Source organism: Euwallacea fornicatus, chromosome 4, assembly GCF_040115645.1.
Source record: "Euwallacea fornicatus isolate EFF26 chromosome 4, ASM4011564v1, whole genome shotgun sequence".
Lineage (NCBI taxonomy): Eukaryota > Metazoa > Arthropoda > Insecta > Coleoptera > Curculionidae > Euwallacea > Euwallacea fornicatus.
The window spans coordinates 4,056,842-4,075,622 of record NC_089544.1 but is presented as its reverse complement, the minus strand read 5'-3'; the positions used below and the strand labels follow the sequence as shown (position 1 = coordinate 4,075,622).

The 18,781-nt window shown below is 36.7% G+C and overlaps 1 protein-coding gene across 5 annotated transcripts; it reads right to left on the bottom strand.

Annotated features, from left to right (window-relative positions):
* Positions 1–75: 75 nt before the first annotated feature.
* On the bottom strand, positions 76–17,807 carry LOC136351026 (uro-adherence factor A). 5 transcript variants are annotated; one of them, XM_066303255.1, is made up of 26 exons: positions 17,430–17,801; positions 16,452–16,642; positions 13,794–13,946; positions 13,414–13,605; positions 13,168–13,361; positions 12,800–12,903; positions 12,574–12,719; positions 11,592–11,929; positions 11,138–11,258; positions 10,124–10,219; positions 9,934–10,064; positions 9,547–9,686; positions 9,029–9,316; positions 7,946–8,133; positions 7,322–7,563; positions 6,963–7,269; positions 6,308–6,491; positions 6,050–6,247; positions 4,839–5,070; positions 4,312–4,455; positions 3,658–3,887; positions 3,418–3,597; positions 2,402–2,563; positions 1,061–1,286; positions 682–814; positions 76–242 (listed from the first exon to the last, which is right to left on the bottom strand). In XM_066303255.1, exons 2-26 carry the CDS (start codon positions 16,634–16,636, stop codon positions 191–193), a joined length of 4,566 nt encoding a protein of 1,521 aa, XP_066159352.1. In that variant the 5' UTR covers positions 16,637–16,642; positions 17,430–17,801; the 3' UTR covers positions 76–190. The 5 variants fall into 5 exon arrangements, 4 of the variants coding, with proteins under 4 accessions (XP_066159352.1, XP_066159353.1, XP_066159355.1 ...); XM_066303256.1 differs by lacking the exon at positions 17,430–17,801 and having other exon boundaries at positions 16,452–17,402; XR_010734243.1 differs by lacking the exons at positions 76–242; positions 682–814; positions 1,061–1,286; positions 2,402–2,563 and adding exons at positions 2,787–3,002; positions 3,058–3,270 and having other exon boundaries at positions 17,430–17,807.
* Positions 17,808–18,781: the final 974 nt, after the last annotated feature.

The following is an 18,781-nucleotide window of genomic DNA, read 5'->3' as shown; positions in this document are numbered from 1 at the left end:
TTTTTTTCGGGATTGAGGTAGATTCTCCAAAATCGTGTTTAAGGACTTGGAGTTACTGTTTATATTAAAAAAATATTTACGTTAAAAGAAGACTCGGTTTACTAAGTACATGTATAATCTTTAAGGTGTGACGAACAGGCAACCTAAACACAAACAGCTATCTAGTGCTTCTATTTATGTATTGAAATACTCAGGTGTGAGGGAACCATCGGTCTATGGAATACTCGAGAGCTGCGATCCATCTGAAAATTATTACTATTTTATTTCATTAAACATAAAGTTTTTTGTTTTAATTGATTTTAATTATTAACAATAAAATCCTTGATTTATCAAACTTCTAAGATGAGATAGATGTATTGCACATGGTTATATTTATTTTTATACTTCCAATAGTATTAAGTCATCAATATTTTCACGATGATTTTTTATTAAAGATTAATGCGCGTAGCTTGCATTGTACAATTTCATATTATTAGAAGCTTCTAACTTGATCGTATGAAATTTTTAAATTTCCAGGGTCATATGCTTTATCGCTTTAAGTGAGTAGTTCAGTGAAATATAATTGCTGCTGAAGACTGACTGCGCTCAATGTAGTAGATTACATGAATTTTGTTAGTTGCTCCATTTTCATGGAATCTATCATGAATATTTAATATTCTTAGCTATTCTTTAGATAGATACCTCTTTCTGTCCGCATCGGATTCGGCGAGAAAATAATAATGCTTATTGGACGGGACCTGCGCGATAATTTCAAAGCCATGTTTCTTCGAAGACAGCGATTGTTGAACTTTGTAACCGTGGAGCAAGACGACGCCTGTAACAGAAACTTGCTTGTGAATAAATGCTGGATGAATGTACGAAGAAAGGATCTGTTTTTTTAATTTTAGGTATTGGTCCCTGAAGCTGTTTACTTAAAAACAAGTCAAGAACACTTTTGACATATTCTAGGAAAACCTATTTACAGGGTGTGTGAAGTCTTGTAACTTTATTTTTAAGGGGTGATTAATCCCTTCAAAAGAAGTCGATCATAATGTTTGGCTCCATGCATTCACGAACTCACCGAAAGCAACGGGAGAGTTGTACTCCTGATAAAACAATAAGGCAGCATCTTTGAGCACGCAGTACCGCCGACTTCGAGACTTCCACTGCGTACCCAACTTAAAAAGGTATCCTAAGCACTCGGGATTAATCACGTCACTGGGACTTATAGCCAGATTGTGTTTAACATCTTCTAAATACCCATCTTCTGTTTGGAAGTCTTTTATTGTCTTCTTGATGTGGTCAACCTTGAAATTTATTTTCAATTGTGTTTTATTAATCGTATGGTTGGATGAGGAAAATGTAAGTAAGAGTTTGTAATGGGAGGTGGAGCGGAAGAGAGCGATAAAGAGAGAGCTGAGACTGATCGACAGTGAGGAGAAGTGAATAGAGTTCAGCAAGAGCGTGGAGAAGATTATGAAAAAGAAGGTTGTGGAGGAGAAAAGGAGAAGGAGGGTACGTGCGCATGAGTAAATTGAAGTAAGGCCAATCCGGGCCAGGGAGAAAAAGAGGGTGACTTTAGTATTTAGAGAACACTAAACTGTCGAGCGTGTTCCTAATTTTCCAATTCCCTAGAGAGCAAAAAAAGACAAGAGTTTATTAGATAACCTTGTGTGTACGTATTCTATAGAATCACCAAAAATCTGGTGATCTGCCGGCATGATATATACATATATAGGATGCTCGTTTCTGGAGCCCAATAAAGGGTGTCTCAGTAACCATAAAAGATACGACGTCGGTTCAATTGAGGCAAAATTGCGCAAGAATATGCTGTTTAAAAATTTGGAAAATATCGATGACTTTGGAAAGTTCACAATCGAAAAAAACTGAAATTTTAAGAAAATGGTTTTCCACAGTTTGGTTGGTGAGGTTACTAATTATGGAAGCCTTTCATAATTCCCTATCGATAATAATCTAATTGGGAAAGGTCTCACGAACTTGCCGGCCAATGCATATCTCCCATACATTTAACCAGAAAGATATTTGCGGTCGACCTCCATATATAGATATTCATGTGGATTTTCAGTGGACCAGTCATTGTGACGATTGAACATGCTTGAGTTGGTAAAGTGGTACCTATCTACGCATATTCTCTTGCAGCGAAAATGGGAGATTTTGCTCCAACAGTGTCATGTTATTCCCACAAAACTCTAGTTTTTCTCAGTGTCTCCTGGATTAACCTTTGTGGGACACGAATTATAAACGGGGGATTTTTACATTTCTATAAGACTCTCTAGACTGCTTAGCCAGATTTCCATGGGTCAGCTCCAGAAACGGATAGCCTCTACATGAGGGGTGTAATAACATCGATCAAAGATGATCTAACAACTTGCACCAATGTTACAAATAACTAGGGACTTACCCATTTGATTTTCTGTTCTAAGGTGTCAGATGCCAAATAAAGTTGCTCAAAGCCATTCTTATCATATATAACGAACGAGTTTGACTTGTATTGCTTAGATTCATAGCTGACTTCTTCAATTTCATTATCTCTAAGCATGAAAACCCCCACAGGATGGTGATCCTAAATTAGTGACGGAACAACATTTAACGGCGTAATGATATAATTAATGACTTTTTAAAATAAATCAAATTAATTTAATCAGTTTGACACGGGCAAAGCTAATATGTGATCTTAGTACGAGGGTGAATTAAATATGAAGCGAAATATCTCTCGTGCGACTAATGTAGCATCAGAAGGTAGGTCGTGCGACTAGAAGTGACAGCGATATTATTAAATTTCTTACATGTGAAGGTATGAAACCAGCGGAAATCCTTAAAAGACTTGAAGCCGGTTCGGAGAAACTTGTCTGAAGGAAACCCAGATGTACGACTGGAGCAAAAGATTCTGGAGTGGGAAGAAACAGTTGCGACGGAGCCCCATGCTCGTCGTCCTCGGATCATGCTACTGAGTACACTATCGCTATAGTGCGCCGCTTTCTTCAGGATCATCACCGATTAATCTGTGTCCATATTACAGGTGGCGTGAGCATGAGCTATAACCTAAACTGCTCACACAGTTCGCCTGACTCGGGAAAAGTGGGCAAAAGTTCATTTGCTGGCATTGGAACCTCCTTCCTACAGTCCGGACTTGTCCCTTTGAGATTGTCACATGCGCGCTCCTTGAAAGAGGTACTGGGAGGAGGAAGATTCAACAACGATGTAGCTGTTGAGGACTTCTTTCTTTTAATGATAGCGGTATTAAGGAATTTCCTGTGCGGCGAGTAAAATCTGTTCTCAAATCAGGAGATTAGGTAAACAAATAATATGTATCTTTCACTTTTGAATCTTGTTTCAATAAATTTCATTTAAAAAGTCCGGTTCATATTTGATTCTCCCCCGTAGCCAAGAAAGTGTGTTTCCACTAGTAATACTTACACTTTCAGTTTTATAATAATAAAGGCAGTTGTCGTTCTTCAAGCAAAACCATCGACGGGTCCACTTATACCTTGAGTTACCTTTGTGGTGTGTCTTCAACTTCCACAAAAACCCACTAAGAAGCGTGCAATAATCTGAATTAGTATTCCCTTGGTTCCCAGCGTTACATGTGCGTCCTATCTGAAAACGAATGCAATTTTTAATATCCTGCAGTTCATCCAGGAGAAACTTTGAACTTACTTCTAATGTTAAAGTATCATTTTGGCCTTGGGCAATATGCACCACTTCTGAATGACTCTTATCCATAACATTTATTCCATTAACTTCAATTATAATGTCGCCAATTTGGAGACCAGAAGATTCTGCGGGAGTTCCGGTTTCAATAGCTGTTACCACTGCTGGTTTGGACCCATGGATTCTGAACCCAAACTCCCCAGATTCTCGACGAACAACAATTGTTTTATCACAGTCTAGAGACAACAAATACTTTACGGTATACGGGGGGGTGGCAACGGTAAATGGGTTTCTAATTTTGGGGTAATTTACAAATCATTTGGCAACGTTTATGCCGTTGAACAAGATTCGGGTATGCCGAGCAGTAAATTCAAGCTTCAAGGTAAAAGATTGGAGGTGTGCGAGAGAAACGTACTTACTTGTTGAGTAACAATATATATGGGCAAAAGCATATGGCAATTGAGGTTAAAACGTATTATAGGTTTTCTAAATTTCGGAGTAATCTACAAATAGTTGATTACGTTTACTCTGTTGAAATAGATTCCAGCTATGTTAAAAATTGAACAATTTCGTATTAAGATATAGATACTTTTTTTTGAATATTAAATCCATCCCAAAAGTATATGATTGCAATGGACTGTCCTAATCCATTTAACTTACCAAACGATTTAGAATATAGCCGTTTGTACATATCTACATAAGGTTTTCGATGAGTAACTTTTTGTCTGACACTGTAGTATCGTTTTAGAAATTCATGCTCTGACTCGGTACTTGAGATTGAGTCGCGTCGTTGACATTCTGAATCTAGAAAAAAGAAAGTATTAAAATAATTATTAATAACATAATTAACGCAATAATTAATTTAATGCTCAATTTAACTATTAATTTAATGATTAATTTAATAATTACTCCTTTTCGTCTGGTTCTGTGCAAAAAGATTTTGAAGCACCGTTTAATACGAAAGGAGTAGGGTGACTCGTAAGATTCTTATTCAGATAGTTTTAATTTACAGAGTGGTCCATAATGACTGCCAGGCAAAATACAGGGTGTTAATGTTAGTTTTAAATGTCCAGATTTGCTTTAACTCTTTCTGAAGTTGCGATGGTATAAAGTGATTACTTAAGCGGGAGAAATATCTAAAGTAAGTACACACGGGCCGATTTTCTACTCCTCAGTAAGACACTTACCTGACGCTGCCGTGATAGTGTACGCCTTTTCAGAGTCGCTGACACACAACCACTTTCCGGTACTATATGATCCCATGTATAGTCCTTCATCGTTTTCTTCTTCTGGTGCTCCCGGTAAGATGCAGGGACTGCTGTCTGCTGATTTGAGGTTTTCTTTGCTGCAATATGGGGAACGTTGCATGGGACGTAGTCGTCCTCGTACTGTTCCTGCGCCACCGCTACGTTCTTCTGACTAGGAAAAATGTTGTGTTATTTCATGGTTTGGCTCGAAATTTGGACCAACCCGTGGGTGATCCAGTTCGAGGATCATCGTTGGTATCTCAAAAACTTTAAGCCAAACAAGGTCGGTTAAATCGTGGAAAAACTGTGGAAGGTACTCGACGAATTGCCGATTTGAGATTACTATAGACAATTAAATTCCTATTACCTAACGAGTTAAATTACAAATAAGAATTCGGCTAAAGCGATAATCCATGCATCGTATTTTTTCAATTAAAATCAAATGAGTTCCCATTCAACATCTGTCACAAACAGGGCCGGCTTTAGCAAATCTGGTGCCCTGGGCGACATTTTAATCACCCCTTTGCAGAAGATAAACCGCCGAACAGGAAAGTCCTTCAATCTGGACCGTCGCTTCCCCCTAAGGCCAGTAGAGATCGAAAATGTAAGTTGGCTTAAAATGTTGAATAATAGAAGAGCGTACTATTATTTCTGATTTTATTTACCATATAGAAATACAAAATTTATGCTAGTGAAACTGCGTTTGGTACATATAGTAGAGAAGTGAGCCACTAAGAAATGATATCACCATTACTCAGAGGCCTATTGAAATCAGGGCTTCGAACTCATTGAAATGAATTTACAGTTCCCTTGAAGTTTACGACAATTTTTACAAATTTAACCAAGCAAAACTGAATAATTTCTCTCTAATTTAACCAGCCCTGTAACTTTGCGCTTTATAGATACTAGAGCGGTAGTAGTAGAAAGAGATATCCTAGGGATACTACAGCAATAGAGGGAACGCAAAAATACTTAATAAAAAAATCTAAATTTTTAATTCTTTAAGCGGGAACAATGTATTGCAATTTATTGCTTCAATTATTCATGATCGATAATATATTTCGCTGTTTTCAAAGATCTGCAAAAATGGCACCCATATGAGTCATAGCCGGCGTCCTTTCTTAGGGTCTCACCCGGTACGTGGTTATTACCTTTGCCCTTGTCTCTGGCTTGTGGCGACGCCTCTTTTCACTTTTGTCTTCGCCTTTATGTACTCCGTCTGACTTTTTAATAAACCTCCCCACCTTGATTTTTGGAGAATCTTCAAAACCGGCTGGAGGTTTTACGATATCTGGCTGAGGGATGTGTCCATTCGGTTCCTTTTCTTCGCCATGGGAATGCATGTGAACCTAAAAGTAAACTCATAAGACTGGCTCAGTTTAATTATGAAATGTCTAGTTCAGCAGCACCTCTTTTCCACATTGCAGACATTGTACTTGTGGTTCTACTGTGTAACAGCTGGGGTCACTGTAGAAGACACTGTCGCTTCCAGGACTGATAGATCTTAATGATTCGACACTTAGGGCCTTGAGTGTAGTTTTATCTTTAGACGATTGTGTGGAGCTTCCACCCCCAGTTTCCTGATCCCGTGGTCTAAGAAATAGGCCGATATTGATACAAAAAATAAATCAAGAAAATTATATATACAAGATGACAGTTTCTGGAACCATGAGCATATTGATAGCAATGTTAGGTACGAGGTGGAATAAATTGGGGCAAAGTTGCTGAATGTGGAGATACAAATTTTGTGCCATTTTAAAACTTGAAAAATTTCGATGATTTTCAGAGGTATTAAAAAAAAATTAAATTTTTTTTATTAAGTTGTTTCACATATTAAGGTTCAGTTTCGCCAGTTCGGGCAAATATGTAAAAATATATATATTATTTTTATAATTTATAGTAATATTTTTTAAAATAAATTAACAAGTTATAAAAAAAAATTATTAATTGAAAAGTATGAAAATTCAAAACGGTACCAAAAAGAAAAGCAAAGTTGCAATGATGAAGTCGTTTTTGCAAAGAAAATTGTCTTATATATATTTATTATCTGGTTATTTCACCTACTTGAGGTTCTTGCATCCCAAGCTTGGAGATGGCGGAGAAGACATCTTCGGTGATTTTCGCCTTGACAAGCTATTGGGAAGGCTTGAAGATTGATATTCTCGCTCAGGTCTTTTATTGTTGCATTTTTGACTTTTTGGTGATCGTGATACGGACCTTCTTCTCACGTTATCTTTGCTTTTCTTAACTTTACGCACTGTAGCTTCGCTAGCGACATTCTCCCTTCCTGTGCTCGACTCATCTGATGTTAATTTGTAACTCTTGATATCAACATTAGATTGTTTTTCCTTGTTACGTGTAGGTTTTCCTCCTGAAGCGAAACAGGTATTAGTACTGAATTGCCAGCGAAAAAAATGTTTTACCCTGAATTTTCTTTTTCTGCCCTCGTGTAGGACTTGTTCTTCTTTCTTTGTGCCTTTGAGATTTTTCACTTGTGACTTTGATACATTCCGGATAGGGCACCAATTTGACCTCCGCCTTTTTTCTCTTTGTTTTAACGTTACCTTCTGAGGCAGAATTCAAATTCTTTTCTTTTTTCTGAGCTTGGTGCAAGCAGGATTTTTCTAAGTCTTTTCGTGACTTACTGACTTCACGTTTTGCCAATCTGCAAAAAATCGATCTTGGCGAATATGTCGGATACTTACTAAATTTTATCGGACTGGAAATTTCCTTTTAGATGAAGTCACCAGAATTAATATACCGTGCGGCTATATATACTCCCCCCCCCTCCCCCTCCCATTACCTTTTAAACAAATTATTATTTAAAAAAAAATCAAAAGTACTATTAAACGGGATAAAAAATACTATCTTCAGAATTTTTATTTTTTTTAATGCTGCTTGCGTCAACGGTAGTGAAAAATTACAATTTTTTTAAAATTGAAACCTGGGTCAAGTTGCACCTCAAATTAAAGTTCTTTCAAAACAACATTCAATAGTGTATAACTTAGAGCCGCACGGTACTACCTATATACATATGTATATCGTACCTTTCTAATAGATCAGCAGTAGATCCACCAATGCTATAGCTACCGGAAGAACTACTGTCGTCGCTTTGACTAGAATAGCTAGTTGTTCTTACTTGAGGTACGGCGTTATCATGATTATTGCAAATGAGGAAGTTGGAATCGATAAAGTGTGGGTCTGGTGACGGTGATTCAGATACGGATGGAACAACCTACGATGATAAAATTGGTTAAGAAATGAGTTTTTTTTTTCATTTTTGAAGAGTTAAATGATTTTCTACCTCTAGGATAGTTTTAGCTATTAAAATAGCCCGATATTGAAAGTCCAACTGTTTGAGCTAATAAGGTACTTTGCACTCCGCCCTCTCAAACCTCCGCTAAGTTACGTCTCGAAATTTCCCATATAAAACAAATTCGTGCAGGAAAATCTAAAACGTAAGGCTTTGGTGCTCCAAGGAAGTTTTGAGACTTTACTTAGCTTGAATTTAAGTCTAAGGGACACATCGCCCTGAGTAGATAGACAGTTAGCTCGGAACTTTCAAACTTTACCAGTAAACTAATATGCATGGAAATGAAGAAATTAGGCAAAGCTCTGCTTTAATTTTGCCATTTCTATGAAAAATATATTGCTGGCAAAGCTATTAGCAACATAAGAAGCCAAGAAACAAAAACTGGGCCTTTAATGTAGCCAGGGCCGGCTCCAGTAAGTCCGACGCACTGGGTGAAATTTTTAATCACCGCCTCGCTACTTCCAAGAAAAACCGAGAGCCAAGAAAGTTTGCCCTCTACTCCTAACTTCCTATCCCATTAACCCAGTATTTCTTGCAGATGTAAATTGGCCTAAAAGATTGAATAATAAGGGAGTGCAGTATTACCTCAGATTTTATTTACTATGTAAAAGATAATTATTTTCAGAAAATGTTTGAGTAGAAGGGCGAAGCTTCAGGAAATATATCGATGATGTTATTGAGACATTTGAGGAGAATATTTGGGGCATCGCTATGTAGAAGCCGAAGTGGTGGTTTTGGTACGTGGACCTCCCTTTTATTTTGAGTTATGTGGAAATCGAAATTTATAATATTTATTTCATATTAAAAATATACTAACTTGAATATTGGTGCTTTTTCTTGAACTGTCTGTTCCAGAATTGGCAGTAATGTAGTCGTCAGTGGTGGTGCTTTCCGAGAGATCCGCATTTATCCTGCAGATGTCTGGAATGGGATGCAGATCAGGCACTATCGCCTGCTGAACGCTCTCAAAATCCAAATGTCGTTGAGAATCTACCAAGTTGTCTTGAAAATGTATCGTGGTGGTCTTACCCCTCACTTTCAAGGCTGTGGAATTTGTGTTCTTGATAATAGAACTAGACTCTAGCGGTTTGTGAAGAATTTTGCCCTGGAATGGTTTTTTTGACTTAATGATTTTTAGGTCATTATGAAATTTCTGAAATCACGGAAGATAGACGGAACCCTCTGCCAAATCTACCAACAGACATATAGAACTGTAGCTTTGGGTGCGTGCGTGTTATAACTTCATATCACATACAACGTAATGCCTCCAGAAACTTCTACATGTGGATGAGTTGGTAGATTTTGCTACAAAGAATGATTATATGTCAAATTTACCTTAGCTAGGTTTGAACTACTGAAGCTCTCCACAGGCTTATCATAATAGTCTTCTGGGGGAATTTTATAGTCCGCGGTAGAATTTTTTTGCTTCATGGCTACTAGACGTTTTCGCTTTGATGTTGGTGTCATCAAGGTCGCTGAAGAAAAACGGACATCATTTGTTTCAGGCCGAAAAATAAATGATATGATGATAACTTTACCCAGAAGATAAAAACAACTAAATAAAGTGTTGACCAATTCCTTTGCTTGCACGGAAAATTTGAAACTACCCGCTATATTTACCAGTAGTTTATTCTACTGGCCCTTAGATAAACTATAGTATATGAAAGGTGAAGAACACAGGCGAATAAACTACAGAACAACTTAATTAAAGTCGATTCAAACCTGGAGTTTGACTAGAAGTTCCGTCCGTGACGTTCGCTGTTCTGCTTTTAGCAGTTGGTCCCATTGGTATATCATCAGGTTCGGTATGTACCATTGGCAATGGTTCTTGACAGGCATCATCAAAGCGGTCACTGCAACATCGGATATTCACATTGTATTTAATATTACAAATGATCTTTTGGTGACTTACCTATACAAGTCAAGTGAGGGCGGCTCTAATGTTAACAATATAGAAGGCACAATGGATTCGTCGATTGATACGCTATCAATCGTTGAGAGAGTAGGGCTTAAGAGTATTAATAATTAAAACTCAGAATATGAAATATCTGTTGCATAGGGTATTCCTTGACGTGATGTTAATATTTTAGGATGTGATTTCTCAGGTCATTTTATGAAAAAGAGTTAATACGAACATATGTCCGCAACGGCCCAAATATTTAGCTAGAGGGTGTTAAAATTTGTCTTTTTAAATGATTTAATTTTTAGATTTCTTAGAAAGTACCTTTGATATTACTTTCAACTTTGGCCTATATTAATAGGCCATAAAACCTTGCATTTTAATTTAAAAAAAAATCATAATTCTATTACTCAACCATTGACGCCCCTACATACATGTCTTCCAATATTATTTACCAAAAAAGTGGTACGCCACTGACATTTTTCCTGATTAGGCTGGTCAATTCTACATGAAAAAGGTCTGTTATAATAAACTGTAAAGTATATAGTGTTTAACGTAAAATAGTAAGTTATAACGAACTCTTGAAACAAACAAATTATTTAATGCAATTTTTATTGTTTTAACCCAGAACTGCTCGTCTAACAAGAAAAGCGTTGGATTAGCCAAATCAGAAAAAATATTCCTAATTCGAAAAAATAGCAGTGGCGTACCACTTTATTCGTAAATAATATCGCAAAACATATACGCGGGGGCGCCATTGGTTAAGCAACAGAATTACTTTTCTTATTAGAATATGGAGTTTTGTGTCCTATTAACACGCAGCAAAATTGAAAATAATATCTAAAGTACTTTCCGAGAAATTGATAAACAATGGTTTGAAAAAAAAATGTCAACACCCTGTGGCTAAAAATTTGGGTCGTTGCGGATATATGTTCATATGAACTTTTCTTCATAAAGTAACCCAAGGAATCAAAGCCTGAAGCAATAGCACCACATTAAGAAACCCTGTATAAGGGATTAGCTTACCCTTTGTTAAAAGCGCTGAAGTTTTCAATGATGGGTTTTTCCAGGTCTTGGTTTATTATATCTGGCATTGAAACTTGCCTCAATGCTTCTAGTTGCGCCAAAGTGTCCTTCTCGTCAAAAACTGGAAAGAAAGTTTTTTTTTCAAGTGGCCTTAAAGAGCAACCTTGTCTACCCCTGAACAGGCATAGAAAGAATCACTTCAGAGCCTAAGGATTAAAAACAGTTTCCTAAATTACCACTGGCTTCATAGCACTGTATGCTAAACTGATTGCCATGTCATAGGGAAGACTCGTATAATTGCATAATATTAACTATTTCCTTTATAATATTAATTAGAGATTATTGCGGCATCCTGTATAAGCTACATGCTTCATAAATCTAACTTTAATAATCGATCACTTATGGACCAGTTCCGTAGACAATACATCCGCCGCTACACCAATTTTTCCCTTACCCTCTTCATAGTCATGAAACCCGTCACCAGTGGTCAGTTCAATGACATCGTCATTCATTGTCAACACATGCCCATCGGAATGAATCTGATCGTCAGCCATAGGCCTATCGGCAAAATTGTTGTGAAAAGTGTAATTTGGTGCCTTTAAATAACTGTGCGGTAACTGAGGTTTGTAATCGATGAAAATTTCATTTTTCGTGTCCACAGAATCATCCGAACGATTTTCAATCGATGATGATGAACGTGACTCACTAACTGATTGATCTTCCTGGAGGAACATTGGCGCTGATGACGCGGAGGTTACAAAGGGCGATCTAGGAGGTTCATCAGATTGGGTTCTAGAAAGAAGAATTTTGACGCTATTTCTTTCGAGCGTGGCTGGATTAATAGCTTCGTTAACATAAGTTGAAAGACATAAGAAAAATGAATGTATAAGGTTTGGTCGTTAGCAGTTCTGCTAACGATGCGTACTTTTCAATACGATGCGGCTTTCATCTGGACCCTCCTTCCAAATTTTTTACATTTTTTTTTTTAACTCAAAAACAACATTCAATTGAACAACAAATGTTATCTTTTGAAGTATACTTTTTTTAAAATTAAAACATGAGTCGATTGACAGCTCAAATTAAAGGTTTTTTTAAATTACATTTAATGGTGTATTGGAATTCAAAATCCATTGATTAGTTTTCGAGGAAAACAGCCATAAATTTGATTTAAAATATGCAATATAAACTGAATTAAATAGTACGTAAATAATGAAAAAACTTACTTGTTGGCAGGAGATTAGTTTGTATTCGACCTTTCGCTCACAAACAAATCATTTGTTTGTGAGCGCAAAAATAGAAAAAGAATAATAATAAATAAATAACTAATTGAAAAAATGAAAGACGTTAAGGAGGAAAGGGGGGGGGGGTGTAGCAATTTAGAGCCGCACGATGTAGTCTTACTGCTCCAGATCTACTTACACATCAACCATGCTTACCGTTGTAAAGTTTGATGTGCGGTATTAAATATACTGTCACTTATCTTGAAGGAGGGTGGAAATTGCCAGCCTACTTCCGAAAGTGACTTATAAAGCCTACGCCCATTTATTCCATTGGTTTGGGCAGCTTGAGACACAAGCTTAACCTAAAGTGGAACGAATAATATACTTATTCCATTAAGAGGGAAAAAATCGTATTTCCAAGCAAAACTTTGCGTAAGCTGACCTTTTGAGCTGCATTAGGACTGAGATTAAGATGCGCAGTTTTGCTCTTGGGAATGGCGTCTGTTTGTGTTGCTCTGGTTTTCATAGGCCCTCTCTTCAATTTATCTGCAATAGGATGTTTTGGGCCAATTTGTTAATACTCTGTCAACTTTAACTACAAGCTAGTTTCCATGGATACGTCGAAACGGAGGATGGGTATTGGTGAAAATATTGGTGAAAAAAAGGTTGTCATGGAAACTACTTTGATGTCCAAGCAAGCAGCACATTGATAATATGGCCTTTAATAACTTGGAATTAAATCCATGGAAAATAATGTAGGGGAGGCCTGCTTAGGTCACTATTCGATTCGCGTAATTCTCTATGTATTACCTAACACAATTTTATTTTCCGAATATTGAGGTTGCCTAGTGATGGTTTGGAGATCTCCAGATTTCCGCACATCCAGCAGTCGCTCTTGACTCTTTGAAATTTGATTCAGTTGGCTCAGAGACGAACTCAGCGTCATCAACGCATCGTCAAATGATGTCAGTGTATGAGACCTTGCAAAGCTCACGTGCTTTTTGCTAAAAGTTGTTATAATGTAAAACTGAAATTCTTGCAAGGGTGAAAACTTGCCATTGGGGAAATATTTGATTTCGATAAGATAAATCCGAAATAGATTTTGGTTTTTCCATCCTTACAGATTCGTCGTCGGGAGGCATCCAGATGTATCTACTGGGATCTCCCAGGTGCCTTTTTCGGAAGTACGAAGTTTTTAAATCTTTGTCATACATATACATTTCAGGTGCAAGTGGGGCCCAAGGATATCTAAATGAAAAGTATTCGGAGATCAGCCGAACGAACGATTGGGGGATTTAACACAGTCTCCATTGATAGGTGACTATTGGGAAAAGGGTGAAGTAAAGGCATGAATCAGTGTGATTGGGTCTCTACAATTTCTTCGGTTCCAACATGTTGTTTTTAAAAATTGCCTAATTTAGTCAAGTATAAGCTACCTTTGCTTTTTGGGAAACGGGGCCATATCTCCCGGGTTTCTCTTATAAAGTTCATACAAATTTTCTTCCGATGGTACCTTTTGTCCAACGCAGGACATAAAAATCGACGTTCTGGCATTTGAACAAAAGGAGCTATTGTGTGAAGAAAGGCACCTGGAAAAGATTATTTAATTGTTAAATTATATTAATTCCATATACAGGGTGCAATATAGCATCATGGACATATTTCAGGGGGCGATGGAACTCTGCAAAATAATGAAAAAATGCTCATTAACCCATGGCGAAGACGTACCATTATCCATATGTTGCGTTTTTCTCACGTATGCTTTGAGTTATATTTTTGAAATTTCGTACACCCACATATGTTTTTTCTGATCCTCTACAACAAGATGTTAAAATCGTCAGTAGTTATATACAGAGTATTATGTTTTTTTTAGGGCATGTCCTTCATTTCATACTTTGTATTTTTTTTTGAAAATCTTGTATGAATCTCGATACCAGATTTAAATCCATTTTTCAACTGTTTAGCATTTTAATCTCTTGCAATATACTCGAATTTTTCGCTATTTTCTAGAATTTGTATAAATATCTGCCCATGCAAATTGAGAATGTAAAGGAGGTAAGGAAAAAACAATCAGCTCACTTATCAACTATCTGAAGCAATTCATAACAGTCGATGAAATTTCTTAACATAAAAATATGTCTAAACGAAAACGAAATTATAAAAACTGTGAAAAATCTCTTCGCAAAATATAAGAAAAAATGCGAAACTTGTTGCGAGCTAGTAGCATTTTTTTATTATTTTGCAGAGTACTAGCACTCATTCAAAAATCTCCATGATGATAAATTACACCCCGTATTATATTCATATTTAATACAACATAACAACGCTTAAGCTAAGTGAAGAGAAGTAATTAATCGCTCTTGTATAGGCTAAAAGTTCACAGTGTTTGCATAATAGCTATGACAATTATCTAATGAAAAATTCAAGATTCACAAAGAATAGAAATGCTTTGTTAGGAAAAATGGGACCCATTGAGAGCATTATTTACAATAACTAGATAATTAGAGTATAATGATCTAACACGTTCTTCTTTACATCAAAATTGGTCAACCAATTGGCAAAACACTTAAATAAAGTATCCTTTCATGTTCTAGTTGTTTCTGGTAATGCCGAGTACTACCATGTTATAGAGAAAGTAGCTAAAACTACATTTTGAGATAGCTCACGAACTACATGAGTAACTACTTATGGTCTTAAAATATAGAATTCGACTAACAGGAAAGTCTAGCTCAACTTCCTTTATTTTCCCGGAATTTTCGCCAATTTTGGACCGACATTTGTCGAGTTTAATTCGTTGGTAATACGAAATAAAATAAATTTATTTTTTTATTTCCTTTTAAATTATACCGCGTCAAATTTTGCTCTTAACATCGCGAACGTGTCAATTCTAACAAGCAATCGTTATATATTGTATCTTTTTTCTACCAAAATTATTAAACCCTGCATGTTTTTTAATTTAAACGATTCCAATGAACCCAGTCCATAATTAAACTATCGGCAATAGTTGCTAATTTGACCCACGAATTAACGCGAAATTCAACACAAAATAACCTAATGACCTTTATTTGTTTGGTGTGATAATGCTATCACAAAATTGAGCAATGAGAAGTGCAAAATTGATTTCCAATTTCAGCTAAAAGAGGTGTTGATATGTAGCCTGTTTTTTAATTTTGCGTTAATTTGTGTTCGTAAATTTAGGCTATTGTTTCTACTTTATACATATGTACACGGTGGTGAAAAAGTTCCAGAGAATTCCATCCACAGGAGAGGACAGAATCCGCAAAGTTTACATGCAAAGATGTGAAAAAATGATTCAAGGATATGAAACAAATGTTAAAGTGTGGAAATGTTTCTCACTTTTTTTTTGTTATAGCTCCTAGCGTTTATGAGATATTTAGTTCAGATCTCTGTCTTAATGACATTCACGATATGAGACCTCGGTTAGAGCTGCTGGTTTACAGATGGATTGTTTTTTTGGAACATTTAATGTTAAAAAAATGAGGTCCTGTCCCAAAAACAATGTATCATGTGCACTGGAGTCACATCGTGTACCGATACTCCACCTTTAGCACCCTGAATATCTACAGCGAAGGTTTTAGTTGGTTAATTAAAAAAAAAATAATTTTAATGATTTTAAATCTCTCTATTGACTACTGGAAATATTGCGGGATGTCAACAAATTTTCAAATTCATCATTTTTTTAGGAAGGGAACAATCATTAGCGTATTTCAAATTAGGAGATGGGATATGAGAGGCTCGCCTCAAAATAACTAACACTCTGTAAACTTTACCAATGACTCGAGTAGTCCATCTACGCGGAGCTTAACATACATTCAAAATTTTAATTAACTATTTCAAAAACTGCGGGAGAAGCGTAAAAGACAAGCATTAACCCAGTTTTATCGGTGTAAAAAATTACCCGTGTAGGTATTAAAATTAATAAATATATACTGAAATACACCCTCTCGTACACGTGTGCTAACCCCCGGTACTCACGTCTTAAAATAGCATCTCAATAATGCCAACGCGAATTGGCTGAAACTTGCCAGTTGGTCTGACTCAGAATCGGCATTTTTAGAGAAACTCATACTCACCCAAAAATATTATAACTGCCATTTTCTAGAGCAATGAAACCCTTATCGGAGAGGCAGTACTGCTCCAAGATATCCTTTTTACTATAGTGAGCTATAGTTTTAGTAGGGTACAGGTCGTTCCGACAACCATCAGATCTGCCGCACGATTCATTCGACTGAGAATCTCTGGCTGCTGAATGTTGCATAGCAGACTAAAAGAACATGATTGTGAGTTTCAAATTGCAATATCTATAGCTTAGAGGCCCAAGGGAAACTTTATTGGTAGATACGCAGTGTGTCCAAGATAAGGATGTCCAGCATGAGGAACTCGTAAACGGTGATACGCAGATGTGGTTAAATGGGAGAAAATAAACTTCAAGAACTCTCGTTCGTAAGTGTGTCGTCTCAAAGCTATGTCAATAAACACGAGTTTTGATCAAGTTTCAAAGAAAAAAATCTAACAGGGGTCATGTCCGGATAACGGACTGGTCAAGTGTCTATCGATCTTTCTGGAAATGTTTTAGATTATTTGCGACTGCAGTATCCAGATGAAACTAAAAGTTATGTGTTAGCGCCAACGAGAGATTATCTAAGCTTACGAAAGTCTGCAGTGGAAAGTAGTATCAGTTTACATCTATGGTGCACCATAACTTGGGACATTTTTTGATACAAAATTTAACTTCTTGTAAAATAACTAAAAAACCAAAAATAATTTCTTAGATCTATTGGCACGGTGAAATTACTTCCTCAAATGCGCAACTTTTTTATTACTTCTCTAGGAATGAATATATTACATCCTTATCTTGGACACACTGTATATATCAAATTTGTTAAAATACTGCGGCAGTTTCTGTTCCGTTGCAAATATCAGTTCTTTTCACTAACGAAGCTGAGAAACACAGAAAAGCAATCCGAGAAGTCAGCTTCTATAGCCGATATCCAACCTACGTGATGCCCTGCGACATGCACATTTCCAACATGCATAGAGACAAAACTTACCTGCTTCCTAATTTTTCATCTGTAATAATATGGAATTTTTTATTACACACTAAATTAAGCTATCCTGGGATAATATATTTGGACCCGTAAAATTTCTAGTACTTATAGCCTAAATGGCAATATATTGAGCTGCATATTTAACTACTTTATTCTAATAGTGAAGGTACTCTATTTCACTGGTGTTTGAGTTATCAAAAGGTGGACTATAAATTGTGGCAGAAACATGGTCGTTACACTATATTTCCAACCATCGGGTAGACAATTTGCACCCTCTGTGGTGTCGATAAAGGTCGCGAAAATATTGGCCCTATTTACGGGAATATCTGGAACACAGCTGCTGGGAAGCTGTAGAGTGTTCGGTCTGCGCAGACCGCTGAATTAATGGAGAAAATAAGGGGAGCACTTTATATTGGAAAAGCATCCAAAGTCACTATCTCCTGTTTGCCTGTGGCGAAAAGCGGGGTGGTTTCATGTTTTATGCACTTACCCTCATTTGTGTATAAAACCATATTTACTTCTCCCAGGATCCCTGCAGCTTTTGTGATCACTCCTGTGATTGACCCGTAGGTGTAGGTTTGTGGGTGTAAAGAGTTACGTGGGTGTGGGCTGTCGGCGAAGAGAATAAGGGCAAATCGGAACATAATTTTCAAGGCCCTTCGCCCACTTAAAGTGTATAAGAACTAAATCGACAAGTGTATAAACTTGTCGATTTAGTTCGAGCATGCATAATCGAATTAACAGTTTGTTCAAGCATTCTCTAAGAATAGGATTCTTCGAGGAATATGTAGGACACACAGGGTGGTCCAGGTTATAATGCTTCCTCTCCAGAGTTAGGCGAGTAAAAATAATACCGTGCGGCTCTAAACTATCCCCCTCTCCCCCCTTCCGTTCACTTTTTAACAAATAATTTTTTTTTAACTTAAAAGCAAGACAAAAAATACTATTTTTTGATTTTTGCTTATTGTTAATTGAAACATGGATCAAGTTCTGGAGAAAATCAGCAATAAACTTCGTAAAAAAATGCAATACAAATCAGTCTTCGGTTTAGGAGCTATGTAGCCATCTGTATCGTGTGATCTACACCCCATCCCATCTTATCCCGTTGTATTATCCAGTGCAAAGTCTCCAGGCGCGATGGACACGTGGAGCCCCTTAAGACCGCAAGATAAATTGCCCTTAATGATTAAAACCACATAATTCTTTCTCATAATTTTCCATAAGCAGTTGCATGTCTGATCATTGTAAATTAGTTCTTTACTGCAGTAGAAATTTCTAATTACAGAAGTGCGCAGATCTGTTAACCAACGAAACTTCATTAGCATAAAGCAGGAATTTGTTGATAGGCTACATTC

Excerpts from the sequence above, each read along its gene's own strand:
- LOC136351026 (XM_066303255.1), bottom strand. The coding sequence starts at position 16,636 with ATGCAACATTCAGCAGCCAGAGATTCTCAGTCGAATGAATCGTGCGGC. Across the intron at positions 10,220-11,137 it reads TTCAGCGCTTTTAACAAAGG|CCCTACTCTCTCAACGATTG; the intron begins GTAAGCTAATCC and ends AATACTCTTAAG. Across the intron at positions 10,065-10,123 it reads CCCTCACTTGACTTGTATAG|TGACCGCTTTGATGATGCCT; the intron begins GTAAGTCACCAA and ends CCGATGTTGCAG.